Source organism: Chelonia mydas, chromosome 6 (genome assembly GCF_015237465.2).
Source record: "Chelonia mydas isolate rCheMyd1 chromosome 6, rCheMyd1.pri.v2, whole genome shotgun sequence".
Taxonomy (NCBI): Eukaryota; Metazoa; Chordata; order Testudines; family Cheloniidae; genus Chelonia; species Chelonia mydas.
Window position 1 is genome coordinate 26,267,398 of NC_051246.2, and position 19,370 is coordinate 26,286,767.

At 41.9% G+C, this 19,370-nt stretch overlaps 1 protein-coding gene across 1 annotated transcript in view; it reads left to right on the plus strand.

The window, feature by feature from the left end:
- MUC2 (mucin 2, oligomeric mucus/gel-forming) overlaps positions 1-12,468 on the plus strand; it is a 71,284-nt gene extending 58,816 nt beyond the window's left edge. Inside the window, 15 exon segments of the mRNA XM_037901422.2 lie at positions 2,040-2,223; positions 2,388-2,586; positions 3,235-3,413; positions 4,139-4,208; positions 4,550-4,650; positions 4,787-4,818; positions 5,196-5,376; positions 5,586-5,690; positions 6,308-6,348; positions 6,991-7,110; positions 7,609-7,707; positions 8,365-8,493; positions 9,406-9,445; positions 10,516-10,645; positions 12,033-12,468. Of these exon segments, the coding sequence (XP_037757350.1) occupies positions 2,040-2,223; positions 2,388-2,586; positions 3,235-3,413; positions 4,139-4,208; positions 4,550-4,650; positions 4,787-4,818; positions 5,196-5,376; positions 5,586-5,690; positions 6,308-6,348; positions 6,991-7,110; positions 7,609-7,707; positions 8,365-8,493; positions 9,406-9,445; positions 10,516-10,645; positions 12,033-12,300 (1,878 nt within the window). The 3' untranslated portion in view covers positions 12,301-12,468.
- Positions 12,469-19,370: the final 6,902 nt, after the last annotated feature.

A 19,370-nucleotide genomic window follows, 5' to 3' on the forward strand; every position in this document is an offset into this window, starting at 1 on the left:
TCAGATTGGTATTGATATACAGCTACACCTGCCCTCACTTAATCAGATTCACATCTTTATACGCTAGTGGCACTCAAAGCTGATAACTTTGGCAGCAATGTTAGGAAAATGTAATATTTGTTCTGTGGGTTGCTTTGAAGGAGTTTTATAGGAACACTACTTCATCTGCATATAGAAAGAGATCATCCCCCTCATCCCCTTTTCTAAACTCAGATCTTTACAATCCCCTGACCGTTCAAAACATGGATTATAGGAAGAATCCATTTTAGCTGACAACATAAAATGGAATACTGTATTATGACTTTTAAGGATTTTAATGTAGATAACAGCCTAAAGGAATAAATGTTATAGTATATCAAAGGGTTTCCAATGGGCAAGGATCATCCCATTGTCCTTGTAAAGCAGGATTGAGGGAGTGATTGAGGGAGGGCATTGGATCTTTTTGGGGTTTGAACAAAAGACCACATTTGGATTAGAGATGGGAATCAAAGTGGTAGGCCAAGATGTTTCTAAAAGACATCCTCAACAGGCTAATGGCTTGGTGATAGTAGTCACACCTCAAGATGAGTTAAGATGCTTCCATTTTTGATTTTTCAAGTGAAGGGCTGTCATCAGTTTTATGTCATTGTTTAGCCACCATGTTCCAAGGATTAGGCTGTGGCATGTAATATAATCTGTTTTCTTCAAAATGTGTTGGAAGTACTTACTTTTAGGGTTCTTCACCTCCTTATTTTCCATCAGCAGATCTCTGCTGACTTTTGGACTATTAAGGTGGGGAATTTTAGAGGTGCAACTACAGGTAAAGTGTTGCAAGACTACAACATATGGCTAAATTCCCCATTGCCTCCTGAGACTGAGCAAAACTTATCAGTCCTAGATAAGCTTAAGGGAGATGCACTAGGCCAGTGGTTCTCACACTTATTTGATCAGGCCCAGCTTCTTTGTGTCTGTAGTCATTTATGCGCCCTCCCCACAAGTACATGTACTGCCACCCAGCTCTGAAGATAGAGTGGACAGCAGCAGCTGCTGGCCAGGCACCCAGCTCTGAAGGCAACACTGCACCAGCACAGAAGTCAGGGTGGCAATATGAGAAGTGATTTTCGTCAATATCACTTTTCACAGCAGACTGAGAAGTAAAGGTGTAGCAGTGCAGAAGTAAGGGAGGCAATGTGAAAAGTGATGTTTGTTATCACTTTTCACCGCAGACTTAGTGCCCCATTGCCAGCCTTACTTCTGCACTGCTGCTGCCACCCCGGGGCTGACAGGTGCAGCCCTGCTGCCCCAGGGCTGAAAGCCTGAGCCACCCTACCTCCATGTAAGGGATGGGAGGGGGGGCAGGGGAGAGCCTGAGCATGGGCTCCTTCCCAGTGAGAGATTGATAAGGCAGGAGCCTGAGCTTGGGCGGTGGGGCTCTGGCTGTCCCCTTTATCCCTGCCTCTCAGGTGTGCACAGTCCTTCCACACAAGCACCAGCCACCCAGGGTTGACAGCCCAAGCTTTTAAAAAACAAACAACACCCACCCTCCCCACAGACCTCCCTTGACATATTCCTGCGCCACCCCATAGTTTGAGACTCGCTGCACTAGGCCCACCACCTTGTTTTGAACTAGTAAATGATAAAAAATTTCTCCCCATATTTCATTCAATTCCATTTTTGTACAAATGTAGATCAAAGGTTTCCCTTTCATTTTGGGGAGAGAGAGAAAATTTCAGCTCAGGTGCAGTGAAAATTTAGCAGGCATCTCCTATTACATTTAAGGGGGGCTGCATTCTAAATTCCATCCTCATTTCTCCAAAATTCTGCAAATGTATCCCCAGGCTGATGTACCCCTTCATTGGGCCTTAGAGAGAGAGTTCAACATTTCAGTCACATGTGCAAAAACATATAGCTCATTAGAAATAGAAAGCAAGGAAGCTCTGAGACATAAACATAACATTACTTTCCTTTACATTGTATCTCCAATGTAAGTTAATGATTGATAGATAGTTTTTATTAACATCATACAAAATGTCTCTTCTCCGTTTTCCTTTACACATTAGGTGACGGTAAACAATAAGGAAGTGGCTACACCTTATGAAAAATACGGCGTGAGAGTCTTTAAGTCAGGCATAAATCATGTAGTGGAAATTGCTAGACTTGGGGTAAACGTAACCTACAATGGATTGGCTTTCTCAATTAGATTGCCCTACAAGAAGTTTGGCAACAACACCCAAGGACAGTGCGGTGAGGATCTATTTTTCTACTTTTAGAATGAAATACAAAAAGTTAAATGTAAGCTCTGGCAGTAAGAGAGATGTGTTGCTGGTTCTCTGTGATGGATGGAAATACAATGATTATTTGATAGTCAAGATTTGTGTGTGAATTCTTCTTCCTCTTGTCAATTTTAGGCACTTGTACCAACAACACAGCAGATGACTGCATGTTACCAGATGGAAAGATCATAGATAACTGTGAAACCATGGCAGATCATTGGGTGATTAATGACCCTGAAAAGCCACACTGCTCTCCATCCCCACCTACAAAGGCACCTCCTATCACCCCACCACCCTGCAAACCATCTGATCTCTGCAAGCTCATTAAAGAAGGGTAAATATACTAGAAGTGTGTACAAACCTTTAATTTTGGAATTCAGTGGCAATCTGAAATGCAAATATTTGCTGTTGCTTCATCGTCTCTTGCAGCTGCGTCTGCTCCTTCTCTCTCTTCCATTCCCTCTTTTCCATTCTCTCTAGCTTCCCTCCTAATCTGTTTTAATCTTTGCAACTTGCTCACTGCCTTTCAGCCTTCTTTAATGATTCTTTGGCCCTCTCATACTCTTCTGGGTTCCCTTGGCCTTCTCCATCCCTTTCCACTTTGCTCCTCTACCATGCTCTCTCAGCAGTAGATGTAGGTCCCCTGAAGATCCCAAAGGGATCTCATGCTTGAGTTTCAGGATGTGGCTTCAAAAAGAGGAAATGTCCAACCAAGTCTTATCCACAACTCTAATTCATGGCAACGCTCAATTATATTCCTCCAGCTACTAGGTGGGAAGCAGTATTTTGGAAAGAGAGTAGTGGGTGGATAGTCTAAAGATTAAGGTCTAAGTGTGTTGGAAGGCTGCACTCCAGCGAAATGTTGATCTATCATTGATGAGTCCTATTCAAATCTCCCATCATGCTAAAATATGGCATACAGCATATTAAACTGAGCATGGATCATTCAGTAACTAATAATGATACATGTTTCTGCTTCTAGCCCGTTCAAAGCATGCCATCCCTTTGTCAACCCTGACCACTTCTATGCAGCCTGCGTTTTTGACAGTTGTGCTGTTCCCAACTCTAAATTGGAGTGTGCAAGTTTGCAAAGCTACGCTGCCGTCTGCGCTGACCAGGGTGTCTGTGTTGATTGGAGAGGACATACCCGTGATACCTGCCGTAAGTAGAGACATTTTTCTGCCATTTAACTCAAACTATTAGTTGTAGGGTCTATTTCAATTCCCCTTCCGTTAATGGGTTAGTTGGCTCTCCAAGTCTCTAATGACTGTAATAAACACCAAAAGCTTTGTTGAAATAATTTTACAGGCCAGATTTCAAAGATGGGGGAAATAGATGAACCTGTAAAAATGTATGTGTTTTCATTGTGAGTGAAATGCTCTACATCTGTTTGAGCAAATGCCTGTGTGCCCAGTATGTGGATTTTGCAGGCACAATGGGTGCATTTACATATTTAATGGGAGACCAACTTTTTTTTGCTGGTGCAGTATGGGGGCATTCTTATCTTCGAAAATGTGGCTCTAAGAAACCATAGCAAACAAAAGTATTTGTATTCAGAAGGTCAAATCCCGTCCTTACCCTGGCACAACAGGATGGGATGTGCTTTGCATATGTTACTGAATGTAAAATCACCTACCAGCCAGAGGCCCTGCAATACCTGTCTACTTGCGGGAGGGGCCATGGATGGATTTTTCCCTCTTAAGTCTGAGTTTCTTGGTTTTTATGGTTCTCAGTCAGACCTGCAATGTTATTGAATGAGTCTGACATATTTTTAAATCTATTTATTTCCAATGTTTGTTTGAAGATTGTCAAAGGTGTACACTTGCTGGACCTGCTTATGATGGTCTTGCTGAAATATTTCTTTCTCTGTATTTCTTCCATTCAAGCTCTTAAGTGCCCATCACACAAAGTATACAAAGCATGTGGTCCTATTGAAGAGGAGACCTGCAAGTCAAGGTAAATAGTAACTTTCCTGCCAGTCAGGTCCCATGCAACTACCCACTGATAGATAATCTACAGAGAAGTGAGGAATATTCAGTTTAACAATCTTGATTTAAAATAGAAATCTTTGAGACAGCCTTTAACTGGTTATCATTGTATCTGCCCTGGTATCCTCTCATACAGCTGAATCAAATACTGTATAGTGGAATAAACTAAGATTAGAATCAGGATGATTTACAATCTGTAAATGTCACATAGCAGTTTCTTTTGCCCATATATTTCTGGATAAAATATATTTGGCCAACCTTCCACTGTGTGTCATTGATGATAATGGTGGTCTTTTTTGTCTTGTACAGCCAAGTTGCACAAAATCAAACCAGTCACGTGGAAGGCTGCTTTTGTCCTGATGGAACAATACCTTATGGTGATGGTGTGGATGTCTGTGTAAAAACCTGTGGTAGGTTGTGTTACCATATTTAAATGTATTACATTTCATTTTTGTTGTTGCCAGGTCATTTATACAAAATAGTTCTGAATCTGGCTACCTGTCATCATATCAGTGGTAATGGAGATTTATTTTGCTCTATTTGCAGGGTGTGTTGGACCAGATAATGAACCTAGAGAGGTATGTTACACATTTGCTTTGCCATTGCAAGTATTTTGTTTCTTCTCCATACTAGTCCTGTTTTGTAAAGACTCCCAGGTTTTCATCCATACACTTATTTGGTAGGTGAGTGGAATTTTGAAAGTCCTTGATTTATATTTATCTCAGCTTGACTTATACATTAGTGGGAGATATTGTCTTTAGACAGCTCCTGATGATCAGTTTCCAGACTACAAAATAGTTAATTTATAATTCCATTCTGCTCCCTCCTAACACGTACATGTACACATACTTACACTTAAACACACAGCACAGCCCACTGAAAACAACAGATTTATGTTTTTTTTCTCTTCACTAACTATTCATTTAATTGCTTTCTTCTCTTTCTTTAATGACAGTTTGGGGAAAGGTTTGAGTCTGACTGTAAGAAATGCATTTGCCTGGAGGGTGGAAGTGGCATTGTCTGTGAGCCCCTCAAATGTTCAGAGCAAGAGGATAACCCAAGCTGCAGTGATGAAGGCTTTTACGAGGTCACTGAAGTCAATCCTGCCAACATTTGCTGCAATATAACTTCCTGCAGTAAGTTCCCCTTTTGCTTCATTTACAGCACCCTACTGCCCCTCAGACTTTCTTTTGCAATAATGGTTGCATTATTCATTTGTGTTTAATTAATTGAGATTAGTCTGTGAAGCCCAGGCCAGCTAAATGCTTGGACTGAGCCCGGCCAAGTGGCATATTTCTCTCTGTAGCCGGTATTTTACATTTCTCTTGGCTTTTTCCCTTTGCAGGATGCAATGTGACCTTTTGCACAACCATCCCTCCTAAATGTAAACTGGGTTATGAACTTGTTAGCGATATTCCCCCTGGCAAGTGCTGTCCTACATATGGGTGCGGTAAGTCACTTTTAAATATATGAGAACAGTCAGTATTGCTTGAGCATTATGCTTGGTAGCCAACACTGTATGCTTCTCTTTCGGAGGAGGCAACAAAACCAGGCTTAGATTCTAGGTTGCTACCATGGGCGAGCCCAAGTAGTAGCTGCGAAAATGGTAGTGCAAGGTGGATGAGAGATAGCTCACCCTGGTCAGGTCAAATATTTCTGGTTATATACCTATGTAAGAATAGTGGGATTGTTGACTGGGACTTGAGTCCTCCCATAAGAAATTGTCCCTATGAACTTTAGCGATAGGAAAAGCAGATGACCATTCCTGGATAGTTCCAACTAAACATATCAGGAAACAGTTTGCAACTGTCCAGTGGACATCCTCGGATGTAAAACCTGGGATATAGATATTCAAACCAGACAGCCTTTCTCTTTTGTGGGTGCAAATTGTACCTTACAATATTTGTGTCCATGTATTGCACAATTTGCACTGCAAAAAGAGAATCTGGGTGACACTTTTAACATTTCTGTTGTGATTATTTGTGGAGGAAATTTGCATGACTGGGATAATAAAATTTGGCACTTTCCTTGCATGTATAACCACACAACTTCTGCCTTATTTCACAGTTCCCAAGAAGGTTTGTGTGCTTCAGAATGCTGAGTACTTGGTAAGTTTCCATTTCTTCATGAGAAGGACTCGTGGGTCCCAAGAAACATTTGAGTCCCAAGAACACTCTTTAATTTACGTGCTTTGAGGCAGTTTGCATTTGGTACAATTCATTTTTAGAGACATCTTCCCCCCTCCCCCTATCACCCCAAGCTGTAGTCAGGGGTTTATCTGTTACACAGAGTGTAACACTTTTCAGAGAAAGTTGCTGCAGGTAAGAGAGAATGAAGCACTGGTTCTAAGCAGCAGCACCATGGATATAAAGATTTGTTCTTAATACACAATGTACATATCCCTAAAAAATTAAGGTACATTTAACATCAGCACTTTGCTGCACGATATTAAGGCCTTGCTGTCACAAATAAAGAGGCATGGGTAAGGGCCACATTCTGTACTGGCTTACACCCCCTATAATTCTATTGGCTCCAGTAATTATTTTATTTATTTAATATAGACAGATATTAAGTTACCCACTTCGTATGCACCATAATGCACAGGATGAATATTTGTCCTCTGTGTCTATGATGTGTTTCCCCTAGTGGATGTTTGTTTGTGGGGGGAAGTATTGGATATTAGAGATATGTCTCTCATACAGATCATGCCTTGCTAATACCAGAACTCTTGCTTTTTAAAAAAAATCTAGCCTGGTTCCCCAGTCTTTGCTGATAAGTGCCACAATTGTGTCTGCACTGACAAATCGAACAGTAGTGGTCTGAATGTCATCACATGCAAGCACATTCCATGCATTGAAGTGTGCCAGCCAGTAAGTAACAAACTTTAAAAAAAATTTTTTTTCATGCACATTTTCTTGAAAAGTAGCCATGCTTGAGAGAGGTATGTTCTAAACAAATGAGTGGGAATTCCTAGGTCCTAATTTGAGCTCTGACATTGGCTCACCTTGGGCAATCAGTTTTCTGCATCTTAAAGATGGTGATAATAATACTTATGAGCATCATAGTCATGTTGTGAGGATTAGCTAACCGTGTTTTAAAAAATGCTTTGAAGATAAAGTGACATCTAAGCACAGTGTAGTTATTATAATGCCTTTGTTGCCTCCATTTATTTTCTACTTTCATTTTCTCTTCACCTGGTGATCTCCGTCTGTTAGAAAACGCGATAGATCTAGATTATCCTTAAAACCATAATCAGTGCTGCTATTTAGCTGGGTTTTTACAAAGAGCCTTAATCTGGTGCTCAGACTATTACATTTTTGTTTGTTTCTCAAATATTTCTTTTAACCTAGTGCTTTTTTAATTCCTAGGGATATGAACTTAAAGATGTGAAAGGGGAATGCTGTCCAAAATGCGTGCAGACCAAGTGTGTTGTAAATAAGGATGACAACACTGTCCTCATCTTGAATGTAAGTGTGCTGCTGTTCTTAGGAGTCTACCAAACTTGTAGCATTCCTGTTGTGTTCTTCAAAGTGTTAACTGGGAGGAAAGACATGGCAATTAGTGATGGGGGAAAGGAAAGGTTCAGTGGTTAAATTCAGATGTGCAATTAAAAGTTCAGCTGCTCATCTGAAAGAAAGTTATCTGAATTTCTCTGATCTGGAAGATAGCCTGATCTGATAAGATCTCCAACCTTTCTCAGAAATACTATGAGAAGAGCCTTTCTTGCAGTTTTTTGACCAAGAAGTGGAAAGGTGCCAGAAAAGCTTGAACATGATTCAATTGTGTTGCTTTTTTTGAGCAAAGGGCTATTCCTATTTAATAGCTACCAGTTTACTCATCATCGCTAATCAAAATATTACCCACTTATTTGTCCTTAGCTCCAGAATCCCTTGGTCGCACACAGGGATTTTTTTCTTTCCCAAGGAAAATTCCATATGGAGCTCCAAAGATCCCCTCCACCCATGGGACCCCACAATACAGTCACTACCCTGCTAACCAAGGCAGTTATTTATCTAGTATTTTTATGCTGAGAAATGAGGAGAGTTTTTTCAGAAGATAGGAATATTTCTGTCTAAGCCCATTCTGAATCCTTCTGAGTATGTGGAATTTCCTTTTGTATACAGCCTGGTGAAATGGAAAACGATCCGAAAAACAACTGCACCGTTTATAGTTGTGTGTCAATCAAAGGTCAGCTCATCTCCTCCACCTCAGAGATTACCTGCCCACCGTTCAGTGAGGAGAATTGTCAAGCTGTAAGTAAATTTGGGACATTCACTCTCATCCCTTTTGGCAATGCATTTTAGTTTGATCCAGCCACCTTACTATTAAAAGACACTACTGGGCAGAGGAGCTGCAATAACTGTTAGTATCGGGGCTCAAATTCAGCCGGTGCTGTCTGGAGTGGAGCTCTGGCAAATATTTTCAAACCTGTGGGGCGTGCCATGGCATGCCCCGTGTCTGAAGCCCGAAGCCCTGGCACCTCCCGCAGGGCTGAAGCCACAAGCCCCAAATGGGGAGGGGCGTGGAGGGGCTCCGGGAAATAGTAGATAAGATTTTAAGCCCGGGGGAGGGGTTTATGATTTTTTGTTGTACTAATTTACTTGAAGCATGCTTCCATCCTACAAAAGGGACATATGGTGCATATACTACATATTTATTGATGGGTTCTGAGGTTTATAGTAGGTAATTAGTGTCCCATGGCTTAAAAATTGACCAGTAGTGGGCTATAATGTCCTATCACACTATAGTCTGCAGGATCCTGTTTGTATGAGACAGCATATTTTCATGAGTGTCCCTTAGACACAGTGGTTGCAATAAATAAGGGTTACCCCACACTTATTTCCTATTGAAAGTATTAGGAAACACTGTGGTATGTCAGACAAAACAGCATGCAATTCATGGTAAACAGTAATTTGTAAGTGGTGAGCTTTATATGTCACAAGCCTTTCCTTCAGAGAATTACATATTGCAACAGATTCCATTGTGAATTCATAGATATTAAGGCCAGAAAAGACCATCATGATCATCTAATCTGACCACCTGCATAACACAGGCCACACAATTTCAACCAGTAATTCCTGCCATGGAAGAAATTATTTTTCCCCACTGTGCATGCAGAAAACGTCAAAATACAGATAACATATTTTTTTCTGATTTGTTTTCAGGGCACTGTTACGCTGCTGCCTAATGGTTGCTGTAAAACATGTGAGTATAATTACCCAGTGTTCATATAGTCACTACAAAACAAAATGGGGACCGGTTTTTCCTATCTGAAAGCTATTGCTAATATATATTAATTTAAATAGATGCAAGTACATTCATACTAGTTATTTTGTGGAGCATATAAAGTATGCTCAGAACAGTCAGACGCTGACTCTGCCCCAAGCAGCTTTCAGTCTAAGCTGAGAAAAGTAAATTATTTACGCAGCAAAAGCCTTGGCTGAGTATGTGGTCACATAGCAGATTTTGTTGTTATTAATAGATCGGTGCTGCCATACAGGGGGCTTTGCAGCAAAAGTGCCTTTTGAGACAGGAAAGACAGGTGAAGGAAAGGACCTAACTCAATGGCATCGGAAGACACTCCTAATGTAGCTCACCTACTGTATTTATATGTTTCGGGGGTTTTCTGTACTTTCCCTTCTGAATTGTTGAGTTCAGTGCCTAATGCAGTGAAGTGGGCCATAGAAATATCTAGATAAGAATTATAAGAGTTTTCTTTCTGGCCTTGGGTTTGAAACTCTGCCCTGGAAGCTGGTATGTTACAATTCCTGCCAGCAGTTTATTTGACACATCTCTAATAACTGGCTACTGCATGTGGCTTAGCAAAACATGCTCCTGAGCACTGATCCGGACACTAGTAACATTGATAGCAGCAAACAATAATCACTCTGAAATCATTGTTTTGATTTAATCAGCCTTCACTTTTTTCTCCACAGACTCCCGAACGCTCTCACATACTTTGATTTTCTATAAACCTAAACAATATATGATAAATGAACCATTCTCTCTCTTCCTCACTTGTTTCATCATTTCCTTTGCCATTCAGCGGCTCGAATTAGGGACATGTTCAGTAGATAGTCTGTTCTCCAGGCAATCAATAGACAGCTACAGTTTAAGGGCTAAAGCTGAGTGCTAAGGTGTTTGGCCTTTCTGGCTACTTTTGTGTTTTACACACAGTTATTTCAAAGCATCAGTGACTCACAGCCTGTGATGAAGCAGCATGATGCTTTTGGAGCCATTTGACTGAAGGGCTTTCCCACTCTTTTCTCCCACAGGCATACCTCGTGAAAGCCCATCACCGTGTTCTGTCACCCAAATCTGGAACCATATCACCCATAACGGCTGCCGTTCTGTGGACAAAGTCTACCTGACTCAGTGTGAAGGATCATGTGGAACCTTCTCAATGTAAGTAAAGTGAAGCAGGCAAGGAGATGCTGAATTTAATTGACATATAGACTGTTTCTATAAAAGGGACAATACGTAGCCAGACTGAAGAATGGTAGAAGAGCTAGAGCTGGCTCGACTCCCAGTCTCATGAGTACTGAAATTTGTAACTGGTTTGGTGAAACTGGCTGAAGGGTTGATGAAGTCCAAAGCAAAAGGACACATGGGGCTGCATCTTTGCTTCCAGAGAGCTATGTTGATTTCTTATTGCCTACAAAGCGAGAGCCAGCTCATTTGTCATTTGTGTTAGAGCAACTTGGATATGTGGCATTGAGTTCATTCCCACTGCAAGAAATATCCTAATGGTAGCCATGTCTGAACTTCAACAGCAGAGAAGCTACTTTCCAATGACGAACATATAACAGGAGGAGGGAAGAGAGAGAGACACTTTATTGAAATACACTTTGTGAGAAGGATTCAGAGGGAGACACTTGTTGTGTGTAAAGAACTGAAAGGATGTGTGCTCAAGGGCTGTCTGTGACTCCTGAAATAATGGAGTCAGTATTATTGCTCTGGAATGAGAGAACTTTGAAGAAACCAGAGGTATAGCTGCTAAAACCTGGCAAGAAACCTGGAATACAGCTCCTGAACACCATCTGACAAATTAAGTCTATAACCGGAAATTCCCACTGAAATGATCCTTTGCAGCCTATCATTGAATACAATTGGCAGCCCTTATCTGGAGGAAAGCCTGTTTTTGGTTAATGTGGAAAATGAATCATAAATTCCTCATGGGGATTATTTATTTGTACTGCTGCAGTACCAACAGGCCCCAGTCAGGATCCCGTTGGGGTAGCCACTGTATATAAAAATAAAAAGATGGCCCCTGACACAGAGAGTTTACTGTCTAAATTAGGCTGATCCTTATAGGATGGTTAGGGCTGGTTTCATTGGAAGGATGATGCAGGGAGGGTTATATTGAAGCTGGCTACACTACATCTGATCTGCTGTGAACAGAAAGTATCTAACTTAAATGGTTTGGGGCAGGGATTTCAAAGGGGCCTAAGGAAATTGGGCACCCAACTCCCAGTGACTTCCAATAGGAGTTGGGTGCCTAATTCGCTTAAGCCCCTTTCAAAATCCTACCCTTGATGGCTTGGTTTTTAAAACAGCAGACTACATGATACTTGAACCTGGGTGCCTAGCATTCTGCCAGCTGAGCTAAAGGAGCAGCTCCCCTAACTCTCACCATCAGAGGGCCCCTTTTACATATTATTCCCAATTCCTTACAGCAGCTTATTCACCAAAATTGCTCATCGTACTTCGTTTCACTCTCTCTCTTTCTCTCTCTAATGCATGCCAGCTTATGGCAAAGTGTAACGGTATCTTTTTCCACACTAACAAACAGATACTCTGCTGAGGCCAACTCCATGGAGCACAAGTGTTCCTGCTGCAGGGAGGCAGCGACTAGCAAGAAGCAAGTTCTACTGCAGTGCCCCGATGGGAAATCTGTGATGCACAGCTACCTGCATGTGGACCGTTGTGAATGTCTTAGCACTGAGTGCACAGAATCCAGCTCCTCAGAAAATTCCAAGAGCAACGAACAGTCCAAGGAAAGTGAAGAAAAGAGTACCATCGAACGTGTCAAGCGGGCCATTCAGAAAATACTGAAATGAAGGGGAGAAAAGTAATGGCGCACAGAAAAAAGTACTACGAGGGTCTATGCACCAGTCTCATCTTCCAAGAGTAAATCAATGCTTTGCCTTTTCTCACTTCCTCCTCTTCTGTGCCCTCTCTGACCATTTGTAACTGTGCTCTATTTATTTGTGTACAAAAGAGAGAGAGTCTCTTTTGTTTAGTTTTAACGTAGTTTCTTTTGCTTTAAATGATTAAAGACTCATTTCAGATGTGAGAGCTCTTTATGTGTTTATTCACCAGCACTCTTGAGCCTTCAGAGCTTTAAAGGGAAGGGAGATCTGTCAAAGACCTAAGCAGCAAAGTGCCAGATTTTCTAAGTCAGTTGAATAACTATTTTGGCTCTCTAAGTGATAGAATCTATAGAGGTCTAGATTCTGGGTCTTAACAGGCTAGGCTCTTCTGTACCAGCATTATGATGCTATGTCTGCTAAAACAAAACATGGGAAAGATCAGGTTTAATTTACTAGAAAGCAGCCATTTTGAGACGATTTGGGGTTATTTTCAGACATATTCTCTGTAGCCCATTATCAGGGCCTCTCTGTTTTCAACTTTGTTCTTTATGCATTAGAAATGCCTGAAGAGATGCTTCCGGTGAATGATGATCCAGTAGTCAGTCAGTCATCAAATAAAAATAGCTGCACTTACTCACAGGAATTGAAAATTGAGGGCCATGTAGTTACATTGTGTGTGAAAAGTGCATCTAGCAGAAATCTTTGGCAATATTTGCACACTCTTTGGTAAGCGGAAATTGTAGTCTACCCACCTAGCAATTTGGAATAAATCTGTATGTGCATAGCCACGGGCATAGTTTAAATACATGCATCCATGCCAAATAAGGCAGAAGAGTTAATGACATAGAAGCCAACCTCTGTAGTTATGGTGTATTGTATGCTAAAAGTTAGCTTCCATCCTATTATGTATCATCTATTCCACCCATCTTTTGGCCTGCTAAATGCACGTCATCTAAGCAGGCATTCATCACCAAGGATACACAGTACAGTAAGTGGAACACAAGACAGAAGCTTTATATCATCACAAGAATTTCATTGACAGATTCTACTCTACGGCTGGCCACTGGCACCCGTCAACCATTGAGAGTTAAATTAATCCTTTCTTGGGTCTCATACCGTGACAAAGTATTACATGGAGTAAAAAATGCAAACCCACCATTCGTACCCACATTGCTTTCTCTTACCATTCTACCCCAGACCAGACATTTTTTGGGATAGCTATTATAAAAAGAGGCACCTCAAGTTATGTCAAGACATAGAGCTGGTGATCTCTTTCCATTGTTTCAGGCATAACAATGTTTTAAATAATTTATGCAATTAAAGGTTTTGCATCTAGACTGGCAATAGGTATGTTAAACTTTGTCCCATTCCTGATATGATTTCATGTGGCCAAGATATCATTATCCATTTCATGTCTACTTAGGCGCCCAATATATGGAGGTAAACCCCCCCTGCTTTACTTTATTATACATTTAGGACCAGATGTTTAAATGGAACATTGATGGGCTACAAAAGACCACTGCAGTGGGTATCAGGAGTCCTGAGATTAACCCTGATATGACAGAAATGTCAGCATGCCAACAGTGTTAACTAGCCACTTCACCCTGAATGGTCCCTTGAAATAGTCCTTAACTACTTATTCTAAACAATCTGTCCCAGCTTGCACGTAGCAGTGACACTCTGAGTACTTTCCCCAGACCTGAGGAAGAACTCTGTGTAGCCAGAAAGCTTGTCTCTCTCAGGAACAGAAGTTGGTCCAATAAAAGATATTACCTCAACCACCCTGTCTGTCTAATATCCTGGGACCAACACAGCCAAAACAACACTGCATACAGCAAGCCTCCCATAAGGATCAATCCAACTCCCGCTGAAGTCATCAGGAGTCTTTGCGTTGATTTAATTGGCACTGAATTGGGGTGAGGGGTTAGAAAAGTCAGTAATGCCTGTTTGTGCAACATCAGAAGTGGCTATCCTATCCCAGCTATGTTTGTGTAACATCTGCCTCAGCTACTCATCATGAATTAATACACCTGGTTTGGCTGTGTGGAAGCCTACAGGATGGCATGTAGAAAGAGAAGGAAATGAGGTACAGGACTCATATGTACATTGAGCTGTGGGCTTAAATGCTTGGCTACATTGGAGAAGCAGAGTCCATGGATCAGGTGCTTACCTCCCTCTAACACAGTGGTGGGCAAACTATGGCCCGCGGGCCACATCCGGCCCGTGGGACCGTCCTGCCTGGCCCCTGAACACCTGGCACTGGAGGCTAGCCCCTGGCCCCTCCCCCGCTGTTCCCCTTCCCCCGCAGCTACGCCACCACGCGGGCAGCGCTCTGGGTGGCGGGGCTGCGCGCTCATGCAGGGCAGTGCGGCAGCGTGTGGCACGGGGTGGCACAGCTGCCAGACATGCTGTTCTGAGTGGCATGGTAAAGGGGCTAGGGTGGGGGGGTGGATAAGGGGCAGGGGATCCCGGGGCATAGTCAAGGGACAGGGAGCATGGGGTGGTTGGATGGGGCGGAGGTTCAGGGCGGGCCAGTCAGGGGACGGGGAACAGGGATAAGGGATGGGGGTCCCGGGGGATAGGGGATGGGTGGTCCGAGGAGGGGGCAGTCAGGGGACAAGGAGCAGGGGATTGGATGGGTGGGGAGTTCTGAGGGGGACCGTCAGCGGGCGGGAAGTAGGAGGGGTCAGATAGGGGGTGGGGCCAGGCTGTTTGGGGAGGCACAGCCTTCCCAGCCCTGCCCTCCATACAGTTTTGCAACTCCGATGTGGCTCTCGGGCCAAAAAGTTTGCCCACCCCTTGTCTAACAGGATGGAAAAAGGAGTTGTCATTTAAAAATATATATATTTCACATCACCATGTTTGAATTTAATACATGCTAAATTTATATTTGAGATCTAAACATCTTTTCTCATTGCCATCCTTTCATATTTGCATTGATTCTTCCCCTCGCCTAAAAAAAAAAATACTCCCTCCTCTCCCCCCGCAAATATTTCTAAATAGCAAAGTTTTGTGACACACTTTAATGACAGTCTGTAAAAATGTTTTTGATAACAAGGTAGGTATTGGCTTCATCATAACAGGGAATTCTGATGCCAAGAATGCAACGTTATTTAAGGGACGGAAAGCAAGATGCCCACACAGACTTCATCCTACACAAAGCAGTTTATCCCTTGCTCAGTATGGAGTTTAAGTTTTGACTCTAATGAGCCCTGATATTCATGTGTATACCCATGCACCCCCACAGCAGGCTCTGCAAAACATGTGGCAATAGGAGATACAGATCTGCGCAGTTTGTTGGTCTTTGCAGTCTATCATTCTTGCTCACCAGATCCTTTCAGAACCCTGACTGGAGCCAGGAAATGAAAAATCATTTCCTGCCAGCAGACCTGTGTGTCAGACCTTATTAAAGATACACGCACGCAGTGGTTCTTAAACTTATTTTTGATCATACCCGCTTTCTTTGTGTCTGTAGTCATTTACCAGCCCCTTCCCCCACTTCTGCCATACAAGTACATATACCTCTGAAGGCAGCGCAGAGAGTGGTGGCTGGCCGGGCACCCAGCTCTGAAGGCAGCATCACTGCCAGCAGCAGCGGAGAAGTAAGGGTGGTATGGTACGGCATTGACACCCTTCGCTGCTGCTGATGGCGGCGTTGACTTCAGAGCTGGGTGCCTAGCCAGCAGCTGCTGCTGTCCGGCTGCCCAGATCTGAGGGCAGAGAACTGCTCACCCTCCCACAGAATACATTCCGTGTCCCCCGGGGGGCACATCCCCAGTTTGAAAACTACTGCACCCAGGTAATAGAATTTCTGGCTGTACTATGGAAGTGGGGTTACTGATTGTAGTTGGGCTTATCTTTTGAGGATGGAAATGGATTCTGGGGTATAGTCCTTTTTGCAGTGTGAGAGACCCGTGTTATCTCTCTGGGGACTCTATACTATTTGGAGTGCTTTTGCCTGTAATGGGGTTTACTCTGTAGTGGATATGACTATGAAGGGGGGTCCATCTTTGGAGGGTGGTTCCTGGCTGTAATGTGGTTCCCCTTTTGAGGGGACAGTTTGTAACTTGGACCTTTCTTTGGAGGGACTCTTGGCAGTAATGGGAGTTTGGGGTTTCCTCACATCAATAAGGGTTCTTTTCTAGGGGAAGTGTGAATGATTAATGGGCTTCCTTATATTTGGAATAAGGACTCTTGGTTAATTATAGGGATTCCTGTTTGGTGGAAGGCATTCCATTTAGAGAGAAGGGGAAGCTGGACTGTATCATAGGTTCCTCTTTGGAGGGAAGAGCTTAAGAACAGAAGAACATGGCCATATTGGGTCAAACCAATGATCCATCTAGCCCAGTATCCTGTTTTCTGACAGGTGCCAACGCCAGGTGCTTCAGCAGGAATGAACAGAACAGGTAATCATCAAGTGAATTCCTTATTTGCGGTTATTTATTAACCTATCTGCAGTGTTTAAAACTACACATATGGTTTATAAGGTTGCTTTAGCCTAGTGTATTCTGTTCCCACGTTCAGTTCCTTGCATTGATGGATTCTGTAGGCCAAATCCTACAGTCTTCCCCAGACAAAACTCCCACTTAAACCAATGACAACGTTGGCTATGTTAGAATTACATCATGTAGCCCATTGTGCTCAGCTTCAGAGCTCCATATGGCACAGAGCCCCATAAATAGAAGAAGAAAAGCTCTGTGGAGCTCGAAAGCTTGTCTGTTTTACCAACACAAGTTGGTCCAATAAAATATATTATCTCACCTACCTCATTTCTCTCATATCCTGGGACCAACATGGCTACAACAATAACGTTGCACCATAAATACAGGCAATCAGGTTCCAGGCCTGCCTTTGCACGGTTAACCAAGTGACAGCACGGCACCCATTTTCAGTCAAGATGAATAGGTTGCTACTGTTGGAGCTGTTGTTTCAGGCTGTATGCCAACTCAGGTGTCAGATGCAGACAGGCCATGCTATTAAGCTTCTTCGTCACATCCATGAGGGCTAGAGAAACATTTTGTGCAAAATAAAAAGAGAGTCTGATTTCAGCACATGACTCTGGCACAGGCCTGTAGGGCTCATCTCTTCATTCAGCCTTGTTACATGCTTTGTCTTTCTTATAAAGGAAGTTTAACTAGAACCTTCTAGCTAAAAAATGATCAACAGGCACCACTCTCCTCAGGGAACTGATTCCTGTGCTGGGGGTTCTCCTCACTTAGGAAGGTGCTACAACTAGAGTTGGGAAGAAGTTTTCAACTGAAACGTCTTTCAGCAAAAAATGCTGATTTAGGTCAAGCAAAACCTTTTGCAAATTCATATCAATTTTGGTAAAAAAACCAAACAAACCCTAAAAATATTGAAAAAGTTGAAACGTTTCATTTTGACATGAAATGTTTCAACTTTTCTTTTCAAAATTTCCTTTAATTTTATAAAATATCAAACACTCAAAATCTAAATGAAAAGTTTTTGTTTTGGGTCAAATGTTTTGTTTGACCCAAAATGATTTTTTTTCTTTTTTTTTTTTTTGCTTCATCAAAAATTCTGAAAAAAATTGGTTTTGGGTTCACCTGAAAGGACAAATTTGTAATGATTTTCTTTGGAACTGCCAGTGAACTGAAAATCCATTATTCACAGAGCACTGCCTAAAGCCTATTGAGATCTGTCTGTGTTTTTGTGCAAATGCCAGCACCAGCCAGCAATGTAATTGTTACTATATACAGAAATTGGTAAAAAAAATTCTTTTAAAAAAAATACTGTGTGAATTGTTCCTTACGGAAGTGAGGACCTGATGCCATTGACGGGAGCCTTCCAGTTAAGGGCTAATGAAGTTTCCCAATTCTTATCGCTGATTCAGCAAGCCCTATGGCAAAATCTGAGTGGGTAGAATTTTAAATTTCTGAGGCAAAAAAACAAAAACCCCAACCCTTTTTTTTAAATTAAAAAAAATAAAATAAAACCTTCCTACTTTGTACGTCATAAAGAAGCAAACAAGGATACAACCCCACTTTTTCACACTTTGCAGGTTACCTTTAAGCAAAATGCTTTTATACGATGGACTCGAGATTATGATCAGACTCAAATCGAGTGGGCCAAATTAATCTTTGGTGTAAATTCCCTGAATTCATTGGAGTTATACCAGGGATTAATTCTTCCCATTTTGTACTTGTGCCCTACTGGTAAACTAGAATGTGACTAACTATAAAAAAATTAATGTAACAACCACTTACCCTAAAGACATTGCTAGTTCGATTTGGCCAAATTTATGTTTATGGTTTACACTCATAGGAATGAGACTATGAGCAAATCTCACTCTATCTTGGCTAACTGTCCACTGTTAATTAAGTAAACTTCATTATCCAATAGAGGACTGGATAAACCCAGTGTTTTATGGTGATATTTATGTTAAAAAAGCCACACTTTCTCTAATTCGAGATTAACTGGGGTGTCAGAAGGTTTCAGTGAGAATCCTATCAGCATGCAAACTATTTCCATAATGGCACAAGTGACAAGATTTAAGATTGCTTAAATCTTGGTTAGCTGCAACACTTACATAATCCATACAGGACTACCCTTCAGTACAACTGAATGATATGAATGCAAGTGCTGAACTTAAGTACTGTGGTCCAAAGCAGTTGGAGATGGATGGTATTAATTCCCTCAGTTATTCAATAAGTATCAGCATAAGTGTGTCAGTAACAAGTGTCTAGAAAAGGGTATGGGATGTGATTTATTCCTTCATTACTCCAGTTCCATGCCAGCAAATCTCCAGTAAGGCATGGGTGAATCTGGCCCACAAAAGTGTTTCCTCTGTATATGATAAAAAATGGAGTTAATATTTACCTACTGTATTAACTAAAAACAATTGCCCTTCAATGGCAAATGATCCATGAAATATGCTGTAAAAAGGCCAAGATAATTATACTTCGGCAGGACATCTGTGGAAAGCAAGAAGCTTAGATCAACTGCCTCTTGGGCCAGGGGGCCCAATAAAGGGAAAAGTTATTTATTCTAATATTGTTACAGAGGCAAAAGTTATA